The sequence below is a fragment of the Camelina sativa genome, chromosome 8 (genome assembly GCF_030686135.1).
Source record: "Camelina sativa cultivar CO46 ecotype springtype chromosome 8, ASM3068613v1".
NCBI classification, from domain to species: domain Eukaryota; kingdom Viridiplantae; phylum Streptophyta; class Magnoliopsida; order Brassicales; family Brassicaceae; genus Camelina; species Camelina sativa.
The window spans coordinates 28,965,015-28,992,902 of NC_141887.1; the positions used below are offsets into that span (position 1 = coordinate 28,965,015).

General features: G+C 38.3%; 8 protein-coding genes and 4 pseudogenes across 23 annotated transcripts; 3 read left to right on the forward strand and 9 right to left on the reverse strand.

The window, feature by feature from the left end:
- Window positions 1–55: 55 nt before the first annotated feature.
- LOC104708840 (mitochondrial import inner membrane translocase subunit TIM14-3) lies at window positions 56–1,442 on the forward strand. The gene is made up of 3 exons (XM_010425481.3): window positions 56–236; window positions 600–778; window positions 1,129–1,442. Exons 1-3 carry the CDS (start codon window positions 234–236, stop codon window positions 1,283–1,285), a joined length of 339 nt encoding a protein of 112 aa, XP_010423783.2. The 5' UTR covers window positions 56–233; the 3' UTR covers window positions 1,286–1,442.
- Window positions 1,393–2,680, reverse strand: LOC104708841 (F-box/kelch-repeat protein At5g03020). The gene is given in 1 exon segment (XM_010425483.3): window positions 1,393–2,680. A coding segment is annotated over 1 exon segment (1,086 nt). The 5' UTR covers window positions 2,630–2,680; the 3' UTR covers window positions 1,393–1,543.
- A 160-nt stretch (window positions 2,681–2,840) lies between these two features.
- LOC104709969 (putative F-box/kelch-repeat protein At5g03000 pseudogene) lies at window positions 2,841–3,995 on the reverse strand (annotated as a pseudogene).
- Window positions 3,996–4,194: 199 nt separating this feature from the next.
- LOC104709970 (putative F-box/kelch-repeat protein At5g02980) lies at window positions 4,195–5,274 on the reverse strand. Its single transcript, XM_010426501.2, has one exon. The coding sequence runs from the start codon at window positions 5,272–5,274 to the stop codon at window positions 4,195–4,197; it is 1,080 nt and encodes a 359-aa protein (XP_010424803.2).
- A 1,498-nt stretch (window positions 5,275–6,772) lies between these two features.
- LOC104708842 (putative F-box/kelch-repeat protein At5g03000) lies at window positions 6,773–7,981 on the reverse strand. 2 transcript variants are annotated; one of them, XM_010425484.3, is made up of 2 exons: window positions 7,089–7,981; window positions 6,773–6,992 (listed from the first exon to the last, which is right to left on the reverse strand). In XM_010425484.3, the coding sequence occupies exons 1-2, from the start codon at window positions 7,934–7,936 to the stop codon at window positions 6,773–6,775; spliced, it is 1,068 nt and encodes a 355-aa protein (XP_010423786.1). In that variant the 5' UTR covers window positions 7,937–7,981. The 2 variants fall into 2 exon arrangements, with proteins under 2 accessions (XP_010423786.1, XP_087316527.1); XM_087460401.1 differs by having other exon boundaries at window positions 6,773–7,981.
- A 407-nt stretch (window positions 7,982–8,388) lies between these two features.
- Window positions 8,389–9,408, reverse strand: LOC104709971 (putative F-box/kelch-repeat protein At5g03000 pseudogene; annotated as a pseudogene).
- Window positions 9,409–9,973: 565 nt separating this feature from the next.
- On the reverse strand, window positions 9,974–11,186 carry LOC104708844 (signal recognition particle subunit SRP54, chloroplastic-like; annotated as a pseudogene). The gene is made up of 5 exons (XR_015563695.1): window positions 11,131–11,186; window positions 10,817–10,900; window positions 10,633–10,722; window positions 10,342–10,494; window positions 9,974–10,263 (listed from the first exon to the last, which is right to left on the reverse strand). The product of XR_015563695.1 is annotated as a signal recognition particle subunit SRP54, chloroplastic-like (transcript).
- Window positions 11,187–13,049: 1,863 nt separating this feature from the next.
- On the reverse strand, window positions 13,050–15,501 carry LOC104708845 (uncharacterized; annotated as a pseudogene). The gene is made up of 6 exons (XR_015563614.1): window positions 14,984–15,501; window positions 14,558–14,749; window positions 14,233–14,472; window positions 13,921–14,138; window positions 13,576–13,830; window positions 13,050–13,481 (listed from the first exon to the last, which is right to left on the reverse strand). The product of XR_015563614.1 is annotated as an uncharacterized LOC104708845 (transcript).
- Window positions 15,502–16,186: 685 nt separating this feature from the next.
- Window positions 16,187–17,743, forward strand: LOC104708848 (small ribosomal subunit protein uS12y). Its single transcript, XM_010425489.3, has 4 exons — window positions 16,187–16,496; window positions 16,967–17,122; window positions 17,212–17,338; window positions 17,428–17,743. The coding sequence occupies exons 1-4, from the start codon at window positions 16,492–16,494 to the stop codon at window positions 17,566–17,568; spliced, it is 429 nt and encodes a 142-aa protein (XP_010423791.1). The 5' UTR covers window positions 16,187–16,491; the 3' UTR covers window positions 17,569–17,743.
- Window positions 17,744–17,803: 60 nt separating this feature from the next.
- On the reverse strand, window positions 17,804–20,460 carry LOC104708846 (PWWP domain-containing protein 5-like). Of its 2 annotated transcripts, XM_010425488.3 has the most exons (3): window positions 20,322–20,436; window positions 20,000–20,184; window positions 17,804–19,921 (listed from the first exon to the last, which is right to left on the reverse strand). In XM_010425488.3, the coding sequence occupies exons 2-3, from the start codon at window positions 20,151–20,153 to the stop codon at window positions 17,934–17,936; spliced, it is 2,142 nt and encodes a 713-aa protein (XP_010423790.2). In that variant the 5' UTR covers window positions 20,154–20,184; window positions 20,322–20,436; the 3' UTR covers window positions 17,804–17,933. The 2 variants fall into 2 exon arrangements, with proteins under 2 accessions (XP_010423790.2, XP_010423789.2); XM_010425487.3 differs by having other exon boundaries at window positions 17,804–20,184; window positions 20,322–20,460.
- Window positions 20,461–20,556: 96 nt separating this feature from the next.
- On the forward strand, window positions 20,557–26,267 carry LOC104708850 (putative ion channel POLLUX-like 1). 12 transcript variants are annotated; one of them, XM_087460911.1, is made up of 24 exons: window positions 20,557–21,565; window positions 21,738–21,793; window positions 21,885–21,979; window positions 22,074–22,324; window positions 22,449–22,520; window positions 22,603–22,675; window positions 22,781–22,879; window positions 22,959–23,113; window positions 23,203–23,307; window positions 23,417–23,503; window positions 23,602–23,686; window positions 23,776–23,923; window positions 24,024–24,100; window positions 24,202–24,444; window positions 24,532–24,645; window positions 24,722–24,814; window positions 24,895–25,024; window positions 25,106–25,182; window positions 25,258–25,305; window positions 25,387–25,456; window positions 25,547–25,620; window positions 25,708–25,818; window positions 25,904–25,993; window positions 26,050–26,267. In XM_087460911.1, the coding sequence occupies exons 1-24, from the start codon at window positions 21,477–21,479 to the stop codon at window positions 26,119–26,121; spliced, it is 2,514 nt and encodes an 837-aa protein (XP_087317037.1). In that variant the 5' UTR covers window positions 20,557–21,476; the 3' UTR covers window positions 26,122–26,267. The 12 variants fall into 12 exon arrangements, with proteins under 12 accessions (XP_087317037.1, XP_087317036.1, XP_010423793.1 ...); XM_087460910.1 differs by having other exon boundaries at window positions 21,031–21,565; window positions 24,523–24,645; XM_087460918.1 differs by having other exon boundaries at window positions 21,294–21,565; window positions 22,608–22,675; window positions 23,412–23,503.
- On the reverse strand, window positions 25,995–27,871 carry LOC104708849 (F-box/LRR-repeat protein At5g02910-like). The gene is made up of 3 exons (XM_010425490.3): window positions 26,928–27,871; window positions 26,672–26,845; window positions 25,995–26,532 (listed from the first exon to the last, which is right to left on the reverse strand). The coding sequence occupies exons 1-3, from the start codon at window positions 27,768–27,770 to the stop codon at window positions 26,362–26,364; spliced, it is 1,188 nt and encodes a 395-aa protein (XP_010423792.2). The 5' UTR covers window positions 27,771–27,871; the 3' UTR covers window positions 25,995–26,361.
- Between the last annotated feature and the right edge of the window lie 17 nt (window positions 27,872–27,888).

Sequence of the window (27,888 nt, forward strand, 5' to 3'; positions counted from 1 at the left end):
GTCGAACCGACATTATTTTTTATAAAAAAAAAGGAAATATACTACTTACCAAACCGACTTCTTGCCCACGCAAAAACCAGAAGAAAACAAATCAAATTAAAACAATGCTGCAGAGTTTTTTTTTAATTTTTTTTTTTATTTCTCTCCCTCGAAGAACCCTAAACCCATTCCCCAATTCGATCGAGAGACTCGATAAATCTAAGATTTTATTGGGATTTATTAATCCGTGAATTATGGTGAGTTTTTTTTTTTTGGTCTGTTCTTGTTTCCGTTTAAGCTGGATTAATATATTTCTCTCTTTGAACAATTAGAGGAGTATCGTGAAATTTTTAGTCAGGAATTTTCGTTTGTTAATCGAATTAAACTGTAAAATTTACAGCTGAAACGACGTTGAAAACACCTAAGAATCTCGAATCTAGATGTGTTTGATGATGGTTTTAACCAGGAACCGTTTGTTGTCTTAGTGTTCTGTTTCGGCCACAACAAAAATTGGATACAGAGATGGGTCTTATATGTGGTTCTGTGATATCAATTGAGAGTGTTTCTTAATCTATGATTTCCAAAGCTAAAGTGTGTTCCTTTTTGTTGTGGCTACACAGGCTACGCCAATGATCGCAGGTGCTGCTGTAGCTGCAGCTGCTTATGCTGGTAGATATGGTATATTGGCTTGGCAAGCTTTCAAAGCCAGGCCACGTGTGCCTAGAATGCGCAGGTTTTATGAAGGTGGTTTCCAAAGTGCTATGACACGCCGAGAAGCTGCTCTCATTCTTGGAGTTAGGTGCGTCCCTTTCTTGAACCTGCTTCATCTTTTTTTGTTTTGATACTCAAAATTGAACTGGTCCCTCTGACTGTGATTCATAAATAAAGGCTGATACCCTTGAGAACCGTGGTTGTAGTTAATAGATCCAACATATGCAGTAGGTATTGGAAATCGCCAATCAGATGTTGTGTGTTGAGTTCGAAAATCTGTTTGTAGAGTTGTTCTGCAAGTTATTAGGGCTCAAATCTTATTGATTCAACACTGCTCAGATCAAAGCAAACTCCATAGTTTATGTTCTTGAGTCACTGTTGGTCGTTTAGGAGTTTTAAATGATGAAAGGATTGACTGAGTTTTGTGTGGTGGAACAGGGAAAGTGTTGTTGCAGAGAAGGTGAAGGAAGCTCACCGGAGAGTAATGGTTGCAAACCACCCGGACGCTGGAGGCAGTCACTATCTGGCTTCTAAGATTAATGAAGCCAAAGAGATGATGCTTGGGAAATCCAAAAACACCGGTTCTGCCTTTTGATTGTCATGTTTTTTGATACGAACCCAACGAAAAGTATGTATTTTTACCATTGGTTTTGTTATGAAAGTGATCTCTTATTGCTGTTGCTGATGTATATCATTCTTGAATGATTCCAAACAAACTCATTTGATAAATACAAAGAAATACAAACGCCAAACTAAGGAGATTACCACAATGAAGTAATCACTTAAAATCATAAGAGTAAACGTTCACTAAAAGATTACCACAACAAAGTAAAATAAAAAGTCCCATTGTTGATCAATAACAATAAGTGACGATAACAGAGTTTAAAAAGAAAAGGGAAGTAGGATCAAATCCATCAACGGTGAACACTTGTTTAGACCATTGAACGAACCCCCAAAGCTCATTCAAACCACGTCTCTCAAACAAAATCTCAGCACACGAAATATGCGTTTCACATTCCTCGGTCGAATCCTCCTCCTGCAACTCCAAAAACTCTGTCAACGACTTCCACCAAACTGTGACTCGTCCTCCTCCTCTGCCGCCGCCGGATATCGCCACAGCAACAAAATGATGAGAGGAGAGTTCTTCAAGCCCATTAACCCCAACACTAACAAAACGTTGCTTTGGTTCACGCCACAATAGATTCCCACCAGAAACCGAGATTAGGCAAAACACACTCTCAATCTCAAGTAAGCAAACATTGGTCTTCAAGTTAAGCTTCAAACCATCCAAGCCATAGACCTTTCCCTCAATAAAAATAAACATATTCTTCCGAACGGTGAAATCTAGTGGTTTGGGGGACTCCCAAGTATTGGTCTTTGGATCATAAACCTCCTCACATTCCTTGGACCTGCAGCCTCCCATCACGTGGATCTTACCGTTATCTTCATTCACATCCGCGGCTGCAGCAGCTCGAGGTAAGTGCATTTTGCGGATTCTACGCCATTGATGAGATCGACAATCGAAAACGAACACTCTTCTGCTTCTTTTTCCGTTGACGAAGCCTCCGATAACGTAAATCTCCGAACCGGTTGAGACAACGGTCGGGGATTGAGGGTACTGTTATTGCTGAGGAAACCAAGGGATGGGTTTCAATCTCCGTTCGGGAATCGGGGAAACTGTGAACCAGCAAGGGTTAGGATTGTTGTTCAGCTTTAGGCAGACGCAGAGGTGGTTCTCGGGGCTTCCGATGAAGGAACGTGTGGCTTCGAGTTCAGGGGAAGCGAGGAGAGATCTGAAACCTTTGGAGACGAGAGATAGAGTTGGATAATGGAATCTTGAGATACGAGCCAAACAATTGAGAGCGACGTCGTCCGGTAAAGAAGAAAACGACGTCGGAGAAGGACGAGTTCCGTCATCGGATCGGAGGAGTCTTCTCATTCTCGGAGGCTTTGATTTTTTTTAATTTAGAGCCCTATCCTTGATTTAAGGGTATATTACTATGGATGTCAAAAACATTATAACTCTCTCCAAAGTCCAAAGTAAATAAAATCTCTTAAAAATCATAATCAAAATATATTTAAAAAAGTCGCCCACTAGTTCTAAAACTCTCTCCAAAGTCCAAAAAGTAAATAAAAAATCTCAATGATCATCAAAGTGTGACAATAGCAGAATGCAATACGAAATATGAAGGAGAGTCACATCCGTCGAAGGTAAACACAGTTTTAGACCATTCAACAAATGCCCGAAGCTCTCCAAAATCTCGTCTCTCAAAGGAAACTTGAGTGCACAAAATCTTGGTTTTAAATTCATTAGTCCGCCGACGTTTGCGACCTTTACGGCAAGCCACAACCGACTTGGACCAAACTTGCAGTCTTCTTCCTCCGCCAGTGTTTGCCACATAATAAGGTTGATTAGCGAACAATTGGTCATGCTTAACTCCCTTAACCATTCTCCAGCCAGAATCAGCATCGTTTGGATCACGCCACAATAGATCCCCAACTTCGGAAACCAGTATTGGACACAAGGCCTTGTCTATCTCTACCAAGCAAATAGGCTTCAAGTGAAGCTGAAACAAATCATCCATGTGATAAACCTTTCCACCCATTACCAAGCTACCTGGAACTAAATGCTTCTTCTGAACGATGAGATCATCTAGTGCTGTGGGAAGTATAGGCTCCCAAGTTTGGGTCTCTGGATCATAAACTTCTCCCCAGTTGTCGATACTCTTGAACCTGGAGCCACCAATCACGTAGATCTTACCGTCGACGCCTACATGAGCGGCTGAAGGAGCTCGACGTAGACGCATGTTGGGAAGTTTACGCCATTGGTGAGATCGACAGTCGAGAACCAACACTCTCTTGCTTCTCTTTCCCTTGAGTATGCCTCCGATTACGTAAATCTCTGAACCTTTTGCAACAACGGTTGAGTATTTGGAATGTTGATACGGCAACGAAGGGATACGTACTGGTTTATGCTGTGTTGGAACTGGGGAAAGTGTGAAACAGCTAGGGTTAGGGTTTTTCTGATCATCGAGGTTTAAGCAGAGATAGATACAATCCTCTGTTTTTCCGATGGAGGATCGTGTGGCGTCCAACTCAGGGGAAGCTATGAGAGATCGGAAACCCTTGGAGACTAAAGATAGAGCTGGATGATGGAACCTCGACACACGAGCCAAAAAATTCAGTGCTACGTCGTACGGTAACGATGAAAACGACGTCGGAGGAGGAGGAGACGACTCTGATGATTTCCGCCGCAAGCTAATCTCCTCCGTCGTCGTCATTCTGTTCTGTTTGTGTTTCGATTCTCTTTTTTCAATCATAGGAATATATATACTCAAGGCATGATGGGCCTTTATAGATTAGAAACCAATTTTTAATATTCAATATTTATGGGCCTCTGCAGAAATGGGCCTCGATTGATTTGATTTATTTGCTCTGCTTTTGCTAGTATACTATTTTGCTTCCATCGGTCGAAATATTTGCTTTGCTTTGATTCTGACTCTTTCACATCCCCCTCACAATGGCAGAATCCAGAACAAACTTCTTAGGAGAGTCGCATCCATCAATTGTAAACACATTTTTCAACCATTCAACGGATCCCCAAAGCTCTTGTAAACCACGTCTCTCATACGAAATCTCCGCACACCAAATCTCTGTTTTATATTCCTTACACCAATAGCCATGATCTTGACGGTGAAACACCACCACCGACCTCCACCACACTGTCACTCTTCTTCCTCTGCCGGATTTTTCCACATTAGTAAAATATTTAGAGGAGAGTTGTTCGAGTCCCTTGATTATAGTCCAGCCAAAATCATCTGATCTCATTGGATCATGACGCCACTTTAGCTTCCCTTTGGATACCGAGGTTTGGCACATGAAGTTGTCTATCTCTACAAAGCAAATATTCATCTTCACGCCATGCATGTCATAGACTTTTCGACACGCTTGAGTGGTGAGATCTAGTGGTGTTGTAAGCAGTACTGGCTCCCAAGTTTGGGTCTTTGGGTCATAAACCTCTCCCAGAGTCTCGTTACTATTGTACTTGGAGCCTCCAGTCACATAGATCATACCATCAGTTACATGAGCAGCAGCAGAAGCCCGTGGTAGACACATTTTGGTGGGGAGTCTACGCCATTGATGAGATCGACAATCGAAAATGGACACTCTCTTGCTTATATCTCCCCAAACTAAGCCTCCGATTATGTAAATATCTGAACCGGATGAGACAACGGTTGATGAATTGGGGTGTTGATGAGGAAACAAAGGGATGGGTATTAATCTCTCTTGTTTGGGAATATGGTTAAGTCTGAACCAGCTAGGCTTAGGGTTGTCCTTAGTCAGGTTTAAGCAGATATAGAGGAAACTCTCGGTTTTTCCGATGCGAAATCGTGTGGCGTAGAGCTCACGGGAGGCAAGGAGAGACTGGAACTCTTTGGAGACGAGAGATAGGGTTGGATAATGGAATCTCGAGACACGAGCCAAACAGTTTAGAATGATATCGTATGGTAACGAAGCAAACGACGTACAAGGAGGAGGATGAGGAGACGACTCTGATGCTTCCTTCATCTCTTCCGTTTTCATTATCTCTCATTCATGATTTTGGGAGGTTTCAATCTAGGGTTTCTATGTGCTTTGTAAGCTAATTGAGCCTAAATATTCGGGAAGTTTTGATAAAATAAATAAAATTTAGGATAATCTCTAATATATATTTATTGTTTTTTTCAATAAGAGTTCATATATCATAAATTGGTTAAATTATATAGCCAAGATGCATACAATCCCCTATATAATAAAACGGAAGTACACAACATTATTTTATAGACTATATAATTTTAATAAGTTGGTTATAAATAGGTTATATATTATATTTTTTCATTATTTGTATAGTTTGGATTTATTGTTTCAAAAAATCTTAAAAAGAATATTCTAAAGAATCATTTGATATCATCTAACTTACCATATTAATTTTATTTATTAAATTATTCATCAAATAAAATCATTTGATATCTAACTTAACATATTAATTTGTTAATTATTATTATACTTCACTCATTTATATATATGAGCCTATTTTGTAAAACAAAAAAATTCTCATATTATTTATTATAATTAATAAATAGTTTTATTTCCGGATATACCATAAGTTGAATTTTTAAAAACAGATATAAATGATTCAATTTATAAAACATTCAATTTTTATTAATATTTTTCTTTAAAAATAATATTTATTGAATTAAAAAATTTACTAAGTAACGGATCAAATTTTGAATATTTAAATCCAATTTCATACTTTTTTTGTTGAATTTTAAATAATTTATTTTGAAATATTTTTAAAATATTGAAACTTGATATTAAAGTTAGAAACTATAAACACTCTAAATTGGTTTGTTATAGCAATGTCAATATTATGTCACTATAATATGAAAGAATTTTAAAAAACCAAGTATATTAAAACAAAAAGTATAACAATATATTAAATTACTCATAATATAATAACTTGCTTTTTAAAAACCAAATTCATAAAATTATGTCTTATAATGACATTCAAGTCATGAGGTAAAATATACATTGTTGAAATAACTTCACGTACATAAACTAATACAACATATTAAAATTTTATTTTAAAATAGATTATATACAAAATTTTGTATAAAATAAAATTTAACCAGTGTTATAGCACGGGTACTTATCTAGAATCATTAACAATATAAAACTTACAAAATAAGTATCTTTTTCAAGTCATCATATTTAGCATATGATTTTATTACATAATATTTTTTCCAAATTTTTTTTTTTAAAATAATCACGTAAATTATATTTTATAAAAAAATTACAACGTAAATAAAATGAATTTCAACTCGTGCTCTAGTCATCTATATAACGCTTAACGGAGTAGAACAGAGTTCCCCTGTTTTTTTTTCTTCATCTGTTCCACATGCATTTAATGCTTGTCTTATATATGCTTTGCATTAATTTTTTCCAGAAACAGACCAAAGAGTTCAAGAATTGAAAGCAAAATACTGATAAATCCTTTCTTTCTTAAAAAAAACCCCAAAATTATCTCAAAAGTAAAATAACATCAATAAGTCACATTAGTAGAATGCAAAAAGAAATCAGAGGGAGAATCACATCCTTCGAATGTAAACACAATCTTAGACCACTCGACAAATCCCCAAATCTCTGATCCGAAACCGCGCCTCTCGAACGATATCTCTGCGCACCAAATCTCGGTTTTACATTCCTTGGTCCACCCTAGACCTAGACGGCCAAACACCACCGACCGCCACCAAACAGTCACTCTTCTTCCTCCGTTACAATTTGCCACCGAAACAAGGTAACAAGGAAAATATGAAGTACGCGTCAGTACTCCTACAAGTCCTTCAACCCTCCTCCACCCCAAATCTTCCTCTGGATCAAACCACCTTAGTTTCCCTTCGGAAACCGATATTAGACACAACACTTTCTCTACCTCTACTAAGCAAACACCCTTCTCCAAGGCAAGCTTATAAGACAAGTAACACATGGTATAAACCTTTCCACCCATTACTAACCTACCTGGAACCACACTTTTTTGGATGGTGAGATCTTGCGTTGTGGGCAATACTGGCTCCCAAGTTTGGGTCTTTGGATCATAAACTTCTCCCCATTTGTCGATATCGTTATACCTGCAGCCACCAATCACATACATCTTACCGTCGATTACTTCAGCGGCTGCAGAAACTGTAGGCTGACGCATGTTGGGGAGTCTACGCCATTGATGAGATCGACAGTCGAGAACCAACACTCTCCTGCTTCTCCTTCCCTTAACGAAGCCTCCGATTATGTAAATCTCTGAACCAATGGAGAGAACAGTCGATGATTTGGGATGTTGATAAGGAAACGAAGGGATAGGCTTCAGTTTATGTTGTTTGGGAAGGGGTGAAAGTGTGAACCAGCGAGTATCAGAGTTGTTCTTATTCAACTCTAAGCAGACACAGAGGTAATTCTCTGTTACCCCGATGCAGGATCGTGTGGCTTCAAGCTCAGGCGAAGCGATGAGTGATTTGAAATCCCTGGAGACCAAAGATAGAGTTGGACCATAGAATCTCGGAACACGAGCCAAACAGTTGAGAATGACGTCGGCCGGTAACGATGAAAACACCTCCGGAGGAGAGTCAGATGATTTCGTTATCTCCTTTTCGTCCGGTTGAGAATGTTTCAGTCCGGTAAGGAATAAAATAATCTCGAGACATGAGCAAAACATTGTGTTCTGTTTCTGCCTTTTTGCAAGGGTTTTAGCTTTTTAGGGTTTATGTGCTTTGATTTTATATAGGAACCTTTTTTATTCATTATTTTTTTTTTTAACACTTATTTTACAGTATTTATTTTACTCCGTAAAATCGACGCATGTTTACTAACTACGAGTCGTAAGCTAAACCCTACATTTCAGAAACATCTATAAAATTATAAATTTTAAGAGAGGTATTATGGAATTTATTATGTCTTTGTGATATTTTTTAAAAGATAGTTTTGAGAATATCATATTTAACTTTCATACCGTCAAACTAGTCAACAAGGAAACCTAGATAAATAGAGCTGTTGTGACAATAAACCCTAGAAAACCAAAAAAGCAAATAAAAAACAGAACGCACACGAAATCTTAAATCCTCTCAATCCATCTATGATCTTAATTAAAAATCCTTTAATGTGTGCTAATCACAGAATGCAAAAATAAATCAGAACGGAGTCACATCCGTCAATGGTAAAGACATTTTTAGACCATTGAACAGATCCCCAAAGCTCTTGTAAACCGCGTCTCTCAAACAAAACCTCTCCACACCAAATCTCTGTTTTACATTCCTCAGTGCAATATTGGTGACCTTCAGAATGAGTAACTACCGACTTCCACCACAATGTCACTCTTCTGCCTCCCTCGGAGTTTCCAACCAAATTAAACTGATTATGAAAATATAGTAACTGATGAGAGACTTCTTCAAGTCCTTGAACCAACCTCCACTCCAAATCTTCCTCTGGATCGTTCCAATAAAGACTCTTATGCATAAATGATATTAGACGCAAAACCTTGTCTACCAAACAAGTGTCTGTCATCAAGATAAGATTCCAACCATGCATGCCATATTCCTTTCCACGCATGACTAATCTACCTGGAACCACATTCTTTTGTGAGATGAGATCGTCAAGTGCTGTATGTAATATTGACTGCCAAGTTTGGGTCTTTGGATCATAAACTTCTCCCCAATTCTCGATATAGTTGGACCTGCAGCCACCAATCACGTAGATCTTACCGTCGATTACATCAGCGGCTGGAGAAACTCGAGGCTGACGCATGTTTGGGAGACTACGCCATTGATGAGAAAGGCAATCAAGAAGCAACACTCTATTGCTTCTATTTCCTCCAATCAAGCCTCCAATTATGTAAATCACTGAATCGACTAAAAGAACGGTCGAGGATTTGGGATGTTGACCAGGAAAGGACGGGAGGGGTAGTAATCTCCTAGTAGGTAATTTCTGCCGGTCGTTGATAACTTGGGAAAGAATGAACCAGCTAGGATTAGGGTTGCTCTTGTTTAGGTCTAAGCAAACGAAAGCTTCTCTTACTATTCCCATACGAGTTCGTGTGGCCTCAAGCTCAGGCGAAGCGATGAGAGATCTGAAAGGATGTCCTGTGGTAACGACAAAAAGCCTGATGATGGTTCCTTCATCTCTCTTCCGTTTTTTTGGAGGTTCGATTTAGGATTTTTATGTGCTCTCGTTTTTTTATATACCTTCAGATTAAATTTTACATTTGTAGCACTGCATATTTACTATTCGACCACACCAAAAAAAAAAAAAAAAATTGGAAAAAATAATCAAACCTAAACCCCTAAATCTGCAATATATCTTTGGGACCCTAGAAGTCGCTCTAGTCAACTTATCTATCCATGGACGAATCAGTAATCTTCTTCTCCTTAATTATGGATTTTCTTCTTACTCACTCTTTACTTTATAACCCTGTTTCTCTACTAATCGTTTCTTTCTGCACAAGAAAGTAGAAAAATTTATGAAGTAGGACGTAGACAGAGTCTTTTAGTTAAAGGATTTTTATAGGATCATAGTCTGTTCCTCGCACGCAAGCTATTGATTATTCAGTAGAGTGAGCATTACAAAATTCTTTTACAAGTGTGTTGATGTTTATGTTCTTAAGCTATTGCTTCTTTAGAGATACATATATAAGCACCCATATAAATCTCTTCAAATCATACTAGTACTAGGAAGTAAAAGAAAAAGATAAACTCTCTCAAAAACTAAAATAAATCCAACTGATCAATAAGTCACAATGGCAGAATCCAAAACAAAATCGGTAAGTAAGGTCATATCCATTAACGGTAAACACTTTTTTAGACCATTTCTACGAATGCACATGATGCTTCAAAAGTAAAAAGTTTATAGGTTATATCTTAAGCCATTTGTACGAATGCACAGGATGCTTCAAAAGTAAAAAACTTCAGTACCTGTTCACTTAAAATGACAAGTTGATCGATGGCTGCAGGTCGGTATAGATCTCCAGCAATTAAGCATGCAAGACTTTCCCTGTAATATCATAAACGTCAGTGTAGTTTGATCAAACAATCCCATCAAAAGTCTCCACTGTATTTTGAAAAACCATACCTGTTTCTTTAGGTAACAAGCTAGTTTAGCGCAAACCGTTGTCTTTCCAACTCCTTGGAGCCCAGCCAACAATATTACAGTAGGACCTGTTTTAGCAAACTGCAGCACAGATACTTCTCCACCCATCAATTTCACTAGCTCATCATGTACAATCTGCAACATAGCCATGATAAGCCACACATCAGTGCTATTGAAACCAACTATAAAAACCATTATTATGCTAATGAAAAAAATATGGGGAAGAGATGAAACAGAAACAAAAATAAGAACCTTTTTTTAATTGCTGATTACCTTGACCAACTGCTGATCTGGTTGGACACCCATTCCAACGGCTAGGTCACTAACAGACTGAACGAACCTTCTAACAACTGGGAGACTCACCTGTTAGCAAAAACCACCAAGCGACTAAATCAGTTTAAGACCACATTCTTCAAAAGAACTCGAAATGAAACAGAACAAACCACCACTCACTCACATCTGCTTCCTGGAGAGCTCTTCTAATATATCTCGCATTGGTTCAGAAATAATCTCTTTTGTCAAGACCTCTGCAAGTTCAAATAACGTAAATCAAGATCACACACACCCCTTCATTATATATAAATCGTGCTTATAAAACAATGTTTCTCTAAACTATTCCTTCTTCCAGGCTTGTATTTGAGATTAGCTATTATACTACTAGCTCAAGGCAAATAAAAACAGAAAAAAAAAAAATCAAACCCTTCGCCTTTTTAGTTTGCTCCAAGCAGCTTCGAGTCCACCAGTCAACTGACAAAACATCTCAGCTCTCACTTGGCTTCTTCTGTATCTTCCATGGCCAACAGTCTTTCGAATTCATCCAACTCCATATCTCTCGCTCTACTCAACACAGAACATCACAAAATAACCCAAAAAAAAAAAAAAAGAAATCCTTACAAAACCACCCAAACTGAGATGAACGGAAACGAAAAGAAGCAAATAATTTGAAGCCAAACCGTGGGGGAGAGATTCCTAGAAGATAGAGAAGCTGAATCGCTGCTGGTACCGGTGAACGCAAAGCTTAACGTAGCCTTACTTCTCTTATTTCCGGTACAGCTCCGAGTACAAGGAACTCTCTATTCACGGTGAAATGGCTGGAACACATTGCAGAGCCTTCATTAGCTGTCTACCAAAAGGCAGCGTATTAATCCCCGGCCAGGCCAAGAGGAGGCGCGTCTGTTGAAACACGCGCAGCCGATTGCAGAGAGCCATCTAATCTCTCTCTCTCTCTTTCTCCTACGGCTCAGATCGTGACAAATGTACGGCTCAGATCTTATCTCAACATCTCTTCTTGAAACAAGCTCAACTGTTTAGTGTGCAACACAAAAACAGCAAAATACAAGTGTCAAAAATCTAATGGTGATGTTATTTAACTTCAAAGCAAAAATGGTTAGAAAAAAATCAATTTTAAAACAAAACCTTAAATGATTTTTTTTTTAAGTGAAAAAGAAAAAAAAATAAATTAAAAAATCTTTCAAAAACAAATAATTAGAAACTTGTATTATAAATCTATGCAACAATGCAAAAACAAGTTGGATTTGTGGAATCTCTAACAATCATTAGATTAATCTAATGACTGGATCCAAAATCTTGCTACTCTTCACATTGTATTGTAAATCTATTATCCAAGTTTCTATTATTTTAAAAATTGAATTTTATCTTTAAATTTTTTAAAATAAAATAAAAAGTTGAGTAAAAGTTGTGATTTAAAAAAAAAAATTAAATTTGTGAAAACTTGAATAAAAGTTGTAAAAAAAAATCATTTAAAATCAATGAGAAAGAAAAAAAACCCTTTTAAAATATACTTAATTATGTAAATTAAACAAAAAAGGGCCAGAAAATTACCTAGTGACTGTTTGATGGGCTGAATTGATTTTGTTGGGCTTTTGTAGACCTGAGCACACACGATCACCAACGAATGTGTTTACACCGGGAAAACGAATCCCCCAATCTACGATGATCCCTCAATTTATCGCTATCATCTCCGTCACCGGAGATTTTTTTAATCCAACATCATGACTTCCGAAGCCTTGGATTCCGGCGACCTCTAACTCGTACGAATCGTCTCTCTCTCTCTCTTTCTACGGTGAGATTTGGTGATCCCCACAAGTGACGGAGATCGATATTGTCATCGATCGCATGCAAACAAAACTAAGAATGTTCTCTGTCGTTGTTTGTATGAGACGTGATGCTTGAGATCTCTCTCCTCTTCTTCGTAGCTATAACAAAACGATTCACTCTTTGACTTCTGGGATGATTTAAACAAAGGGAGAAGAAGAATCAGAGTCAAATCGTAGCGAGAGAGCCAAAGAAGATTAGAGAGGCAAACGAAGTAGACAGAAATCGAAGAAGAGAATAGGGAAAGAAAAAAAAATCAGAGAAATTGCGTCTTTAACTCTTGGAGAGATAGGACTGCGAGACCAGGTCTTTTATAAACAAAATATGTGTGGGACTCAAATTTCCTTTTTTTCTTCTTCTTTCTAAAGTTTCCTTTTTGTTTTTCTTTAATTTACACTTAGGGTTTGTAATATAGTCCAGAGCAAAACCTCAACGGCTCAACTTTAGGTTCGGTGATAAATAATCAAGCCGTTATAGACGGTTCGGGTAATTTATTTTAATTAATTATTTCCATTAGTGATGCGGTGGATGCATTGAAATAGATACTGAGCCGGCCGGTACAGTCACTACAGTTATAGTAATAATCAGAACAAGATTAGAAACCCATTGATAAGTCAATCTTGTAACACACCTTTGGAAATCTAAAATATAATTCTACTTGGTGTAAGTTTGTAACCTATTAACTCTAAAACAAAAAAAAAATGTAGTTTTTTGATTTTTTATAGCTAATTTCCACCTTTTTACTTCTTTACTCTTGGGTGGTTGTAGTAGTACTAAGTGTCCTTATGTGCCTCTGTTTCGACTAGAGTGTCCTTTGTTTCTTTCACTCTTTCAAGCTGGCCTTTGGGTTCTCCGAATAATGCATAGAAAATTTGTCGATGGCACTCATCGCAGAAATAGAAGTATGAGAAGTGACCTTCGTTTGAAATCTTATGTACAGTTGCTTCAGGAATCATTCTGCTGATGTAGTCACTCATTGATGGTGGAGCCACTCGATCATCCATTCCCTTTTAAAGAAAACAAAAATCAAACTATGTTTAACCATTACACAAGAGACAAGATGGTTTGATTAAACTATGCTTTGTATGGTGCAGAACTAACCTGCCATATGTGAATGGGTTTTCGAAATCCGATTAGTTCGCATTCGGCTTCACTGTACATAGACATGAGCCAAGAAAGGACACCGTTGGTTGTACATTTCTTCTGTGTTCGGAATTCGGAAAGACTAAAACCCCAGTTCGATACTTGAAGCACGGATTCTTCTACAAATGGTTTTGCGATTCCTTGACGGACGCATTCCTCCACGTTCCTTTGGTAAAAGTCTTGGAACGTAGGGTCTTTGATCAGATGATTATCCTGAAAGAAGAACAGAGTTAGCAAAATGCAACTCTCTCTTACTCTTAGACAACCTCTCACTTTGTGATCTACAGTGGAAAGGATTCATACCTTTTCTCCTAAAGATAATGACATCCACTGATCAAGCTGATCGAGTTTACCAGAGAGAAAAGATCTACGGTAGAAGAAAGGAAGAAGAATAGGAAACCGCCGTGCTAAAAAGTACATGAATTTCCTCTTTGTTAGCCACTGCTCCCATGTTTTAACCATCTCTTCCTTAACCATGGTTGGCTCATATGGATTGATCACCGGAGCCACCATTGCAGCTCCTGTAGTTTCAAAAACAAATGAGCAACAGTCTTGCATATTTGAAACCATGACTGATTGGAAAAGTATAAATCAGTATAGGAACAATGTTAATACCTGCAATTTTGTCAGGAAAGTATTTCATTGCAGCCCATGTATGCATACTACCAGTAGAGTAGCCAAGTAACCAGAATTTATCATCAATTCCAGTAGCAGCTGCTAAGTTAATCATATCTGAGGCTGATGAACTAAGGTTTCGATCTCGATGAGGATCACTCTCTCCAAACCCTGGAAGATCATATGATAATAAACGGACACCATACTCCACCAGCAATGAGTTCTTCACTCCAGGTATGCCTTGATTAAGTAAACTCCAAACATTATTAGAGGCAAACAAAACATAAAGAGATAACTAAAACTGTCGGAAAACTAATTGAAATACCTGCAAGTCGAGAGGAAAGAAAAGAATGAGGCATAACCAAAGAGTATCTTGCTCTTTCTGCAGAAACACCAAGCTCTTGGTAAGCTATATATCTACCATCTGGAAGCTGTACACGGGTAGCACTAGTTGGATGCATACGCAGTTTCTTTATCACTGGCATTTGTCTATCATGCTCTGGACTAAAGCTCAATGCTGCACTTCAAAAGTTGAATGTATCAATGCAAGGACTCAAACTTTCGCACTAATAAAGAGTCTCTAACAATTCAAGCTACATGTAAACAGAACTGAGTTAACTAAAGACGACCAAACCAAGACACTCTCAAAGATCCATCAACAATTACTGAAGAAACTGCATGCAGAGAACTGATTATGATCCTAATGTTACTGAGCTAATTTACAGGAACTGTGTTAATTTGATTAGATTACCTGCGAGTGCTAAGAGGAAGACGAAGAAGATCACAGGCCAGACGTGAACCGGATCACGATCCTCAGGCAAGAACTCGTTTAGAAAGCTTAGCTTCTTGGAAACTTTAGCAGCCGGTTTCCCAAGCTTCCGTACTAGGAACGAGTCCTCAGTGACCACCGTCTGCAGCACAATGTCCTTGCAACCTTTGGTGAGGTCAAGAAGCATCTCTCCCCATGATTTCATGAACCCCGTCACTTGATCTTTCAATGTCTCCCTAGGCTCGGATCCGGATCCATCCGCCGACACAAAACCCGATCTCTTCGAGCCGATTTCCGTTAAATCGACCGGTGCTCTGTCGTATCGTAACCCGGCGTCGACGAGACTCGCCAGCTCTTCTTGCCACGTAGGCACTCCTCTAATCTCATCCATCTATCCGAAACCTAAACCAGAACTAACTCTTCCCTAGTGTATATAAAAAACACAGAGAGAGAGAGAGAGAGAGAGAGAAATTGGTGAGGCAAGTGACACTTTAACAATGCGTGAAACTCAAGCTCACCCTTTAAAAACAAAAAATTGGAATAAACGAATCACATCTCTCTTTTTTTACTAAATAAAGCGAAAGGAAACAAAAGTTTATCTTACCAAATGATGTAGACACAGCTTAGAGACACACAACACTGACTTGTGGTTGTCGATTCGAATCTTCAAACTAAACTTTTTTTTTCTTTTCAATATTCTCCATCGCATTCGCCTCCTTGATTTGACTGGCTAAGGTGAAAAACCCCAGTCCGCCATTGACGAGATTTCTCGAGCTTCTCTTTTGACTCTGTCTCTCTCTCTCTTTCTTAATTTCCTTTTTAGCTGGCAGCATTAATAAACATAGACCACTGGATCAAAATTGCCTTTTTGAAACAAACGGTTTTGATTTGTCCACCTCGGTCTACCGTGGTTAAGTGGTGGGGACCGGCTGAGCCAGTGAGTGTCGTGCGGGCAGTTCACTCTTTCTTTGTTTTCTTTTGCCTGGTATAGCCGGTTTCGTAAGGATTAAGGGTTTTACTGACGTGGCGGAAGGTGTAGGTTTGGTGGGGTAAGCTGTACGTCATCTGAATTCTGAACCGTCCGTTAGATCCAACGGTGAAGTGGGAATCCAAATTCCAAAGAGAGAAAATGATGAAAACTGAAAGCAATTATAAAAGCCCATCTTTTGATGAGCCTTTTAATTTATGGCCCATATTTTAATCATGAAACCGTGGAAGGTGCACGTCATCTGAACCGTCCGTTTAGATCCAACGGTTTTGGTGATAAAGAAAAAAAATGATGAAAATTGAAGGAAATCATAAAAGCCCAAGTTTTAGTGGGCCTATTAATTAATGGGCTAAGTATTATAAACAGCTCCAGCATCGCTATATTAAGGAGTCACAGCCTTCACTAGGTTTAGGGTTTTCTCAGCCGCTTCAAAGCTATCAGCTACTTGTGCTTCCTCCTGCAAACTGCTCTTTGCTTTGGATCTTCTCCTCCATCAACAAACATGGGGTATGGTTCTCCTCCTTTAGATCCTTCGTGTTCCTGTGTCATTCTGCTCTTTAGTGTGTTTTAATGATCTCATTTGCTTGATGTTTCGCTGAAATAAGAGTGATTTATCGGACGAAATGCGTGTTCTTTTCTGGATATGTATGCTACTTGGGTTTTCTTTTCTTCTGTCTGGAACCACAATAGATTTATACTTAATTATGTTAAGCGTGTGTTCTCTAGTCTTGGCAACTTAATTCAAGAGTTTTGAGCTAATCTGGAACATTAGAGTGTTATAGAACGCATATATGGTATATCCGTGATACTGTGTTATCTTTGTGATGTGGTTATGAAATCTGGAAATTTCTCAACTGTATTGCGTATTGATTCTATGTCTATGAAATCTCTTGCCTTCTAACGAATTGTTGTATACATCAAGGTTCTGTGTTGTAGTGAATACTTAAACTGAACTGTTTGTGACTGGTGTAATACAGAAAGACACGTGGAATGGGAGCTGGGCGCAAGCTGAAGAGACTCCGTATCAACCAGAGGTGGGCTGACAAACAGTACAAGAAGTCTCACCAGGGTAACGAATGGAAGAAGCCATTTGCTGGATCTTCTCACGCTAAAGGAATCGTTCTTGAGAAAATGTAAGTCTGGAAGGACATTGATGTTTACCTTTTTTATTGAGAGTGTTTAAGTGTTGATGTTGATGAGGCCCTTGTGTTTGATTATGCAGCGGTATTGAGGCTAAGCAGCCTAACTCTGCTATCCGTAAGTGTGCTAGAGTTCAGCTTATCAAGAATGGAAAGAAGATTGCTGCATTCGTCCCCAATGATGGTTGTTTGAACTACATTGAGGAAAACGTAAGTTACATGATATGCCTTTGTATCCTTTCATCAAACGCTATGTTGCTTTCATATGTTAATAATTTCTTGTTGATGTTTTGTTGCAGGACGAGGTCTTGATTGCTGGATTTGGTCGTAAGGGTCATGCTGTGGGAGATATTCCCGGAGTTAGGTTCAAGGTCGTGAAGGTTTCTGGTGTTTCACTCTTGGCCCTCTTCAAGGAAAAGAAGGAGAAGCCAAGGTCTTAAACAACTCAAATGAAGCTTCAAGCTTTCGAAATTGGTTTTGATAGTTTCAGTTAAATGTCTATGTTCTGTTTTACTTTTAAGATTCAAGAACTTATGTCTTACATTTTGAGTTTATTTGGAGTTTAGACATCGTTTTATGTTATGGTTTTCAATCAATTTGCTCTTTTAAGCCTCATTGTTGGTTTTGTTACCAATTTTATAGTTATCGACTTATCGTAACCAATTAGAAACCTGGTTTTGTTGGTCTTGAGTAAAGAATAAATGATGTAATACCAAACTTTTAATCTAGTCTCATTCACATAACTAGCTGATATAATCTGATCGAACCCTGGCCTAACAAAGTTAAAAGATGCCGACGATGTGGATCAAACAGTCATGTTGTTGCTCTTTTTCGCTTTGGGGCAAACATATTCGAGTCTGTAACTTAGAAGAGAAGGTCCAAAGATGCTGTATTTCCCGGCGCTGCTGAAGGCAGTCTCTGCGTCTTCGCTTCTTTTGAACAATACTTTGGCTCTCTTGCCCTTCTTCGTGACCGTAGTCTTCGACTCATGGAGAGGACCGTAACGGTTAAATATCTCGTTCAGCTTTTCTACTGACGGAACCGAACCTGAATCTGCAAATTTGAGGATTAACGCATAGGGTGCTGATGAATCTGCAGAACAGTCCTTGAGACCAATTTGCTCTTTTGAGCCTGAAGCAGTGATATCTTTATTTGCAGGTAAGATCTGCACTTCTTCAGAGTCTTTCTTATCAGAAGGTTTCTCAGCAATACTTCCCTTTAAGTGTAGCATTTCTTCAGGTGGAACTGAACCTGAATTCCCAGTGTTAAGGATTAACGCATTAGGTGCTGAAGAATCCGCAGAACAGTCCTTTGCACCAATTTGTTCTTTCAAGCCTGAGCCAGTGATTTCTTTATATGCAGGGAAGATCAGATCTTCTGTAGAGTCTTTCTTATCACCAGGTTCTGTCTCAGTGATACCATTATTGAGTTTACTGCAAGATAGTTCATTAATGAACTTTTCAAAATCTTCATAATTCAAGGGATCTATGCCGATTGATTCGGGTATCCCCGTTGGAGTTTTGGCAGCGTGAAGGCCAGGAGAAGAAATCTTTCTTTCGGCAAGCTCTTCGTGTTTTGGCTTCTTCGTCTTCTCGTTCTCAACTTCTAAGTTTGTGGTAGAATTAGAATCATTGCAAGGCTTAAGTGTAGGAGTTAAAGAATCTATCTCGCTTCCCCCTTCAATTCCATAACATGGTTCAGCCGCCATCTGTAGTTTATTAGCATCACCCACTGCAAAGTTATTTTCCTCATCAGAGATTTTAGAAACTGAATCCTCTTTTTGTCGGTTGCTCTTGATCCTTTTCTCAGACTTACCAGATTCCAAAGACTCAGCCTTACGTTTCTTCTCAGAATGCGACTTACCATCCAATTTCTCAGTTGATTTGCCCCCACAGCGTCTCTTTACAATCAAATCTGACAAAGTCTTCTCCTTTGTCTCTTCATCAGTCCTATGCTCAGAATCAAACCTTTCCTTGTGTTCAGCATTATCTTTGTAATCTGTCTTTCTCTTTCTGGAAGATATTCCTACAACTGTATTTGCTTTTGGGAGAGAAGCTGCGGATTCTATCGACTTTGTAAATGTTTCATAGTCAAGGGAGTGAGAATAGTCTTTCCATTGTCGAAAAGACAAAACCTGAGCTCGGTTTATAACAAGTTTCAGCTCCTCAGTCGCATCATAGCCAGGAGAGCAAGCTAAACGCCTGATAGATTCCACGAGTTTCACAGGTTCAAAGGAGTCTGCATTCGATAACTTGTCTCCACCATATCTCACCCTTGATTCCTCACGAATTCCAGCACTGACTATGTTCTGAGTCTTGAGTTTGATATAGGCTTCCTCTGAGATACAAGAGCAAGATAAACCAAACTCTACTCTCCTTGAAACCTCTTCCAAAGCACAATCAATAGCATCACGAAACTGAGCCGAGTTACTCTGATCCTGCATTAGAGAGAAATGCTGATGAAAAGGCTTGATCCGAGATGCATTAATCCAAGCAAAAGTACAATCCCCAAAATACGCAACCAAGACATTTCCTTTCTTGAAGTGCTTCTTGGCAGTTTTAGATGCAGCAGATGCATCAAACACCTGTCCAGGCCACCATGGATAGCTCCTTACTTTAGCCCAAACCAAATCAGAGTCAGACCGCTTCAGATTCTCGTTAGCAAATCCATTCTTATCCTTGCTGCTCTTAAGCAGATCTGAACCAGCTGAAACCACACCATCTAGATTCTCAAACTTTGATTCCTTCCCACCTGAGCCATCTAGGTTTCTGTGCTCACCAAAACCACCAGGTTCTGCACCAGAATCAACCACATTACAGAGATTATCACCATGAGAATCCACATCCTTATCATCACGAGAAGAGCCCGAACCTTTTCCCTCGACTACCAGGTCCTGCTGAGCTTGAAAGCTCGCAGCATCAGTTAGGGTTTCAGATGAGTGAGCCACTCCGTAGTCAAACCTCGACGCCTTCGCTGCAAAATCAGCATTGGAGTCCGATTCGACTCCTCCTGGCTCCGTAGACATGACGACAAGTACCAACAAAAAAAAAAAATCCCTAGACAACGAAGAAAAAAAAAAAAGGAATCAGGAGAGATTGCTTCCATTAAAGCAAAAACAGTACTAATCATATAAGAGACGAAGATAATAATCGGAGAACAACAAAAAAAAAAAAAAAAAGAAGCGAAAACAGACCTCAGGTGGCCGGCGAAGAGAGAGCTTGATGTTGTTGGGTGATGATGAAGAAATGATGACCTGAGGGGGCGTTTCTCTTCTGATTTGCTGAGAGGATGTACTACGTGTACGTCAAGCAACACGCCACGTGGTAGTACTTGATTTTTGTCGCGACTCGTCACAACCCCCAACCACTCTCTATTGAGGTTCAAAAATATTCAAACCTTTTCTTTTCCCTCTTTATTTCAACTTTGAATTTCTTAATTTTTTTTTTTTTTGGATTGAAGATTCTTTAACTTAGTACTAAATACTAATTAATCAGCAGTAAGTATACTCTAAGAATATCACATTTCTATCTGAAAAGAATATAACACGTTTTTTTAAAAAACATTATACCTTGATAAATGTCTTCTAAAAATTAGTTGCACTTTAATGATGGGGTCTTCGTCACTTTTGTTGTTATGAAGAGGATATTTTAGGAGCCAATCCCGTTCGAGGTTCATATTGGTAGATGAAATTTTACGATAGAAACAAAAGGGATACTACAAATATTCGTTTATTAGTAACAATATACGTTATATATACACTGTACACATCATGAATACAAAAACGTGAATAGTGTGAGTGGGAATAAGAGAAAGTAGTTAAAAATACAAATTAGCGATAAGGTGGTTACCATTTTGTTTTTTTTCTGTGCTATTTTAGCCGGTTCATTGGATGCCATTCTTTTGCGTTTGTTTTTATTTACTCTTTGAAGAAAAAGAAAATAAAAAAAACATTATATTTTTTAGACGTACGCAATGCTGATTTAACGATATAGGTCGGTGTGATCCGGATTTGGACATGTTGTTAATATGAATTTGTTGTTGTGTGTTGTTGTCTAACTTAATTAATGAGATTCTATAGTGATGATCGAGAGAACATGTCAATGTGATGGGTTTATATTAGTTTGGTTGTCATACTCATTCAAATCCGGTGTGGCCAATTATATTCTTTTTTTTTTTTTTTTTTTTGTTATTAATGAAACCTATGAGAGTTTGGTCCCAAAAAACTTAAGAAAAAAAAAACGTGATGATGAGAATGAAAAAAAAAATCAGCGTTTGTTTCTGTCCATATAATATATACACAAGCCGCGGAGAAACAAAAAAAACAAAAATATCTAAGTAGAGGAGAAAAATGGTGGCTGTTCAGTTGTTTGCATGGAAGCCATTGATTCTACCTTCTCAAGCTTTGAGTAGGGATCGATTCTTCCCTTCTTTCAACAGGTTTTTAGTTCCTTCTTATGCTTCACACTTCTGAACACAATTGCTTGCTTTGCTTGCATCCTGTTGATGATGAGCCATTATGCAGTTTGTGATGCTCCTTGGGCTGTGATGGTTAATTACAACTTGTGTCTCTCTGAAAAGAGTACTTTTTCTTTCTTTTCTATATTTGCAGGAGCTTGAGTTTACACTCTCTGCCTTTAGGTGGAATTAAGTCTTTTAGTTTCAGAGGTGAGCTTCTGTATATTCTTCCAATTCCTCTCTGTAGTATATAACTAGACTCCTATTTGATTAGCTAATTTTATTCTTCTCTATATTACAGGGACTTTTAAAGTCAAATCTCAAAGGACAGGGGAAACAGAGCCTCCTAATAAAAACTTTGGTTTACTGAAAGGTTTCAATTCCAAATTCTACAAGGTATAGAATGTATCTCTACTGGTGTCATTGATGCCTTTGCTTTCTTATTTTAGCTGTCGAGATGAAATCTACATATAATCTTCTTGATATGCAGAGTCTTCCATATAAACTTGTGATAGGATGCATCCCTCTGTATGTGGTCTTGAGAATAGCCCAAAAGATACTTCAAGATCTTCCCAGTCTCATTCAGAACTCAGTGAAGGTTGGCTTGCCTTTTGCTTGTGCATCCAACTCTCTAGGCAAAAATTCTTTACTCAAGTCAATTCCTTCTTCCAATGATATCAAATGGGGTATTGCAAGGTCTTCTTACCTTTTCAATACTCAGCTTGAGAAGAACATTGGCACGTATGTCGTCCTAAACCCAATACTTAATTAGTACTCCTTAATTATCAAGACGATGCTCCTTGTTTGCATGTACAAAAATGTTGCCAACTGTTTCTGATCACTTGTCATATATGGCTATATTTAGGTTATCTGTGGTGCTCCTGATAGTATGCTTTTCGTTTGTTTTCATTGGGGGAATCCTATTTTTCAAATTCAGGTAACATAGATAGCTTTGTGTTAACTTGTTGTGATTTCCATTGCATATGGTTTCTTACTATTATTCCTTTCTTGTTGTGAAGGAAAGACTCATCCTTAGAAGACTGCCTATGGGAGGCCTGGGCATGCCTCGTTTCCACTGATACTCATTTGGAGGTCACGATTTGCTGCTTCACATTTTCAAGATATCAATAAGCGTCACAATATTTTCTCTTGCAACTAAACAAATGCATGCGTATATGTTTTTATTGCAAACTGCAGCAAAAGACACGCTTTGAAAGACTCATTGGAGTTGTCCTTGCCATATGGGGAATAGTGTTTTACTCTCGCCTTTTAAGCACAATGACAGAACAATTTCGGGTACGTTCTTGAGACAAACACTACTGAATGTGAATGTTTAGTGGTATAAGTTATCCTGATCGATTTTTGTCTTGGGCAGTATCATATGAAAAAAGTGAGGGAAGGGGCACATATACAAGTCCTAGAATCTGATCATATCATCATTTGTGGAATAAACAGTCATCTTCCTTTCATACTAAAGCAACTCAACAGTTATCAAGAGCATGCTGTTCGCTTAGGTACAGCCTCAGCTAGGTAAATTTGGCTCTCTGTATATATCTTACAATTATATTTTCTGCTTATCTTGACTTGGCTAATCACTTTTCCTTCTTATATGCTTTCAGAAAGCAGACACTTCTTCTCATGTCTGATACTCCGAGGAAAGAGATGGACAAGCTAGCTGAGGCTTACTCCAAAGATTTTGATCATGTTGACATCCTTACAAAGAGGTGATATGCAGAAGTGAATTAACCTGAAATAATACAGCTTCAATTCATGGATGTTATTGTTGGTTTGCATATTATTTACAGTGCTGATTTCATGCTTTTGCCAGTGCAGTTGTAGTCTTAACATGACGAATTCATTTGAGAGGGCTGCCGTCTCTATGGCCCGTGCCGTTATCATACTACCAACGAAAGGTGATCGGTAAGAACATTTTCAAGTCCCGGATAGATATTTGAGTAGTCGATGTTTTCACTAGTGTTGTTGTAGCTCTTTCATATTATGTTAAGTCATTGTTTCAGGTATGAAGTTGATACAGACGCATTTCTTTCTGTATTAGCTCTTCAACCTATACAAAAGATGGAATCCATCCCAACCATTGTAGAGGTAACTGAAGACTGTGCAGTGCAGCAATGGTTTTATGTTTTTTTAGTACTGATCTGTTTCCTATCTTTTGCTCTGAAAATTGAATGCAGGTATCAAGCTCTAATACGTATGATCTTCTCAAGTCTATATCGGGGTTGAAAGTGGAGCCGGTTGAAAATTCTACATCCAAATTGTTTGTCCAATGCTCACGTCAAAAGGGCCTGATAAAGATCTACAGGCACCTACTAAATTACTCAAGTAGGATACTAATTATATGTTCTGAAATTCGAACTTCATGTTTTTATATTAAGTTTGTACTCATCAAGACTGATTAGTACCAATTCTCTACTCGTTGCAGAAAATGTATTTAATCTTTGCAGCTTCCCTAATCTAACTGGGATCAAGTATAGACAATTAAGACAGGGGTTCCAGGAGGTAGGATTCTGACAGTGTTTTTAGCATGTATTTTTCTTTCATTCTTTCAATCATTTGCTTTTGGCCTGTGGCCTTTTTTCAAGATGTATTCTTCCTTCCAGGTTGTGGTTTGTGGTCTTTTACGAGATGGGAAAGTAAATTTCCATCCAAGTGATGACGAAGAGCTCATGGAAACCGACAAACTATTGTTTATTGCACCTCTCAAGAAGGACTTTTTATATACAGAAATGAAAACTGAGAACATGACAGTAGATGAGACTAATGAGACTAGGAAGCAAGTGTTTGAGGAAAAAACATCACGGCTAGAGAAGATCACAACGCGTCCTAGTAAATCCTTATCAAAGGTCTGACTCTCAACTGCACCTCACAGTGCTTGATCTATGATATTAGGCTTTTGAGACCTCTGATGTTCATTTCAATAGTTTAAGCAGGGATCAGATACCTTCGAAGGACCAAAAGAATCTATACTTTTGATTGGTTGGCGTGGAGATGTTGCGCATATGATCAAGGAGTTTGACAATTATGTTGGTCCTGGCAGTACATTGGTGTGCCTCATATACCATTATTTCTTTCTGGTTGACTCTCATGGAATGAGTAACTAATCATTTTCTTTACACACAGGAAATATTATCAGATGTACCGTTAGAGGACAGAAGAGGATTGGACAAGAGTATAGGTTCAGGAAAAATCAAGAACATCCAAGTTTCACATAACGTAAATTTCATTTTCACTGGAATGAACAGAATACAGTTTCAAAATCATTGTGTACTGATGTTTTTGCAATCTTTTTGCAGGTTGGGAATCCTTTGGATGATGATACACTTAAGGAAACTATAATGCAGATGCAGAGTAGATATGAAAAAAGTGAAGAAGATATTCGTCTGACTATCGTTGTAATATCAGATCGAGACTTGCTTCTTGGAGGTAAGCATTCATCATTTTGTTCTTCTTGATTATGTCTTTGGTAATAATGATTAAACTAACGAATAGTTTGATGTCTTTTAGATCCATCTAGAGCAGACAAACAATCTGCTTACACTCTTCTCCTCGCTGAAAGCATCTGCACCAAGCTTGGAGTTAAGGTAATGTTACTGCCTAGACTAATCACATCCTAGCCACTTCATTGAATTTTCATCTTACTATTGTTGTTTCTTTAGGTACATAATCTGGCCTCTGAAATCGTCGACACAAAACTCGGCAAGCAGGTATTGAAAGGCTTTTTCTATTCCTATTATTAGCTTCTGTACTGTTAAGTTGCTAAAACAATATATAAAAAACTATACCAGATAACAAAACTCAAGCCGTCCCTTACTTTCATAGCAGCTGAGGAAGTTATGAGCCTTGTAACAGCACAAGGTTACATTTCATCTATTGGATTTTGGTTTCATGATAACCTACCTGCAACTGCAATCTGAACAATAGTAATACTCTTTTCTTTATAATCAGTCGCTGAAAACAGCGAACTTAACGATGTATGGAAGGACATTTTGGACGCAGAGGGTGATGAGATATACGTAAAGGTTAAACAAGAAAAACACACTCTTAACTTTGATAATATTCACAAATCCTTGCGATTTGAAAACTTTGAGTTTGTTCTAAACACACAGGACATTGAGCTGTACATGAAAGAGGGCGAGAACCCTTCATTTACGGAGCTCTCAGAGCGAGCTTGGCTAAGGAGAGAAGTTGCCATTGGCTACATAAAAGGCGGTAAAAAGGTACTGTTTTATATGACTTTGCAACAACAGACATTAACCCTTTTCCTCTTCACAAACTCGGTTTTGTGTTTTGTTGTTGTTGCAGATAATCAATCCGGTTCCAAAGACAGAACTTCTGTCCCTCGAAATGGGAGACTCATTGATTGTTATATCAGAGCTTGAAGGAGACCAAATTGTAACACTATGAAACATATTGATATTCCAGATGTTATAGTTTCTCACAAATGCAAGCATCAAATAAGATTTAAGATAAAAAAAAAAAAAAAAGTACACGATTTAAAGACTAAAACACCATTGAGTTGATTAGAGATTATAGAAAACTAAAAAATTGTTTGTGGTGAGAAAGTAAGAACCATCTCAATCATTATTTTCAGATTCAGTTGTATCAATGTAACCTCATAAATCCAGTTGAACAAATGGGTCTTGTTTATATCCAAGTAGCTTCCATACCCACTGCATCAATACCTTTGACCTCAAACCTTACTAGACGAACTCTAAGACTCGCAAAGCTAACCCGTTGTAATGGAACGGAGAGCCTACCGCTCACCAATTGTACTGAGATGTATTGTCTTCTCTAGTGTTTTCCAGTAGAAACTCCATGAATGAAGTCATGAGTTTCGGCTCTAAAGAAGTCGAGAAGTCCAAATCTTTTGGTATCCAGCACTGATTCTGATCCAAGCCTTTCAAATCCAAGTAGTAATTAAGATCCCAATCCTGTAAAACATAAAATGCTTTCACGAATACTAGGAAAAAAAAAAAAAGACAAGTAAAGGACATGGTTTGTGGATTATATAATCTAATGTACAGTAGGATAAGAGAAGAGCTGAAGAGGTTCATGGTAAAGTATATATACCGATATCATCTTGCTGTTCACTAAGTCTAGTTTCAGAAACTTCACTCCAGGTGAGTTTTGTAGCAGCTTTGCTATACCAGGAATAAACGAAGGAACAATCATCGTCTCAAGAGTCAAAACTTCGACTTTGAGCATCGGAAAAGGAATATCACAGAACTCGGCAAGAGATAACATCTAGCAAAAGTGACCAAATGCATTCAGAACAATTTAAACCACAACGCAAGAAACTGATCCTTACAAGAACAGAAGAGCTTACCTGAAGAAAGGCAGCACCAAAAGCAAGGTTCTTCACATTCTGCAACTTTTGAAGCATACTTAGCACATAAATTTGAGCGAAATCAGCTTTGAAATAATAACAATTTGAATAGTAGATGTTCAAGTAAGCTTCGGTTAAAGAAGAGACATCCACTAAACTACATTTCCTATGAGAGTGTCTCACTCTCAAACAATGGATATGCGGCGCCACGATCTTCGTTGGTCCCTCGTTATCTATATCCAATCTCTTTAGCTTCATCACTTCGCTCAGATCAAGATTCCCAATTTCATCACAGTGATGCAACGTCAAGCTTTCGAGCAGTGGTGAACCAGAGACGATCTTAGCTAAAGTCTCATCAGAGATTTTACAGAAACTCAAAGACAAATCCTTTAGAGATGTCCAAGACACGTGAACCGTATTGAGAACTCCAGAGTCGACAACGAGTTGGTTTAAAGATGAGCTGGTGTAGAAGGAACCAGGGAAGCTGTAAAAACAAACACAGTCATCACGGAAGTCAAGAGAAAGCTTCTCGGTGTTACGAGAAACGGCGAATTCGACCAAGGTGATGATGTCTTGAGCCTTGCTGCTGACACGGAGATCGAAACTCGTGATTCTGGGAGCAGAGTAGTTAGCTAGGGTTCTGTTCAACGAATCAGGGTCGGCTTCACTGCAATCGATGGAGAGTGTAGGTGTGTCGGACCATACATGTTTCCATCGCTTCGACAAGACGGAGGTTCTGATCACGAACTTGGTCGGAAAATGGGAGAAGATAATATGGAGAATTGCGTCAGGTAAGGCGCTGATTAAATCCATACCGCCGGCGATTGAATCTCCGGTCCCCATCACTGATCAGATCACACAAGAGATCTCACGTTCTAATCATCAATAAATAACCTTAAGAGAATATATATATAGCTTGGGCCTTTTGCAATACATTATTGGGCCTAAGTTAAACAAAATT

Coding starts and splice junctions, on each gene's coding strand:
- LOC104708840 (XM_010425481.3), top strand. Junction 779..1,128: donor GCTCTCATTCTTGGAGTTAG/GTGCGTCCCTTT, acceptor GTGGTGGAACAG/GGAAAGTGTTGTTGCAGAGA.
- LOC104709970 (XM_010426501.2), bottom strand. CDS start 5,274: ATGAAAACGGAAGAGATGAAGGAAGCATCAGAGTCGTCTCCTCATCCT.
- LOC104708842 (XM_087460401.1), bottom strand. CDS start 7,936: ATGTTTTGCTCATGTCTCGAGATTATTTTATTCCTTACCGGACTGAAA.
- LOC104708848 (XM_010425489.3), top strand. Junction 17,123..17,211: donor GGAATCGTTCTTGAGAAAAT/GTAAGTCTGGAA, acceptor TTGATTATGCAG/CGGTATTGAGGCTAAGCAGC. Junction 17,339..17,427: donor TGAACTACATTGAGGAAAAC/GTAAGTTACATG, acceptor GTTTTGTTGCAG/GACGAGGTCTTGATTGCTGG.
- LOC104708846 (XM_010425487.3), bottom strand. CDS start 20,153: ATGTCTACGGAGCCAGGAGGAGTCGAATCGGACTCCAATGCTGATTTT.
- LOC104708850 (XM_087460910.1), top strand. CDS start 21,477: ATGGTGGCTGTTCAGTTGTTTGCATGGAAGCCATTGATTCTACCTTCT. Junction 22,676..22,780: donor CCACTGATACTCATTTGGAG/GTCACGATTTGC, acceptor TGCAAACTGCAG/CAAAAGACACGCTTTGAAAG. Junction 22,880..22,958: donor CAATGACAGAACAATTTCGG/GTACGTTCTTGA, acceptor TGTCTTGGGCAG/TATCATATGAAAAAAGTGAG.
- LOC104708849 (XM_010425490.3), bottom strand. CDS start 27,770: ATGGGGACCGGAGATTCAATCGCCGGCGGTATGGATTTAATCAGCGCC. Junction 26,846..26,927: donor TTGGTGCTGCCTTTCTTCAG/GTAAGCTCTTCT, acceptor CACTTTTGCTAG/ATGTTATCTCTTGCCGAGTT. Junction 26,533..26,671: donor TGAACAGCAAGATGATATCG/GTATATATACTT, acceptor TATGTTTTACAG/GATTGGGATCTTAATTACTA.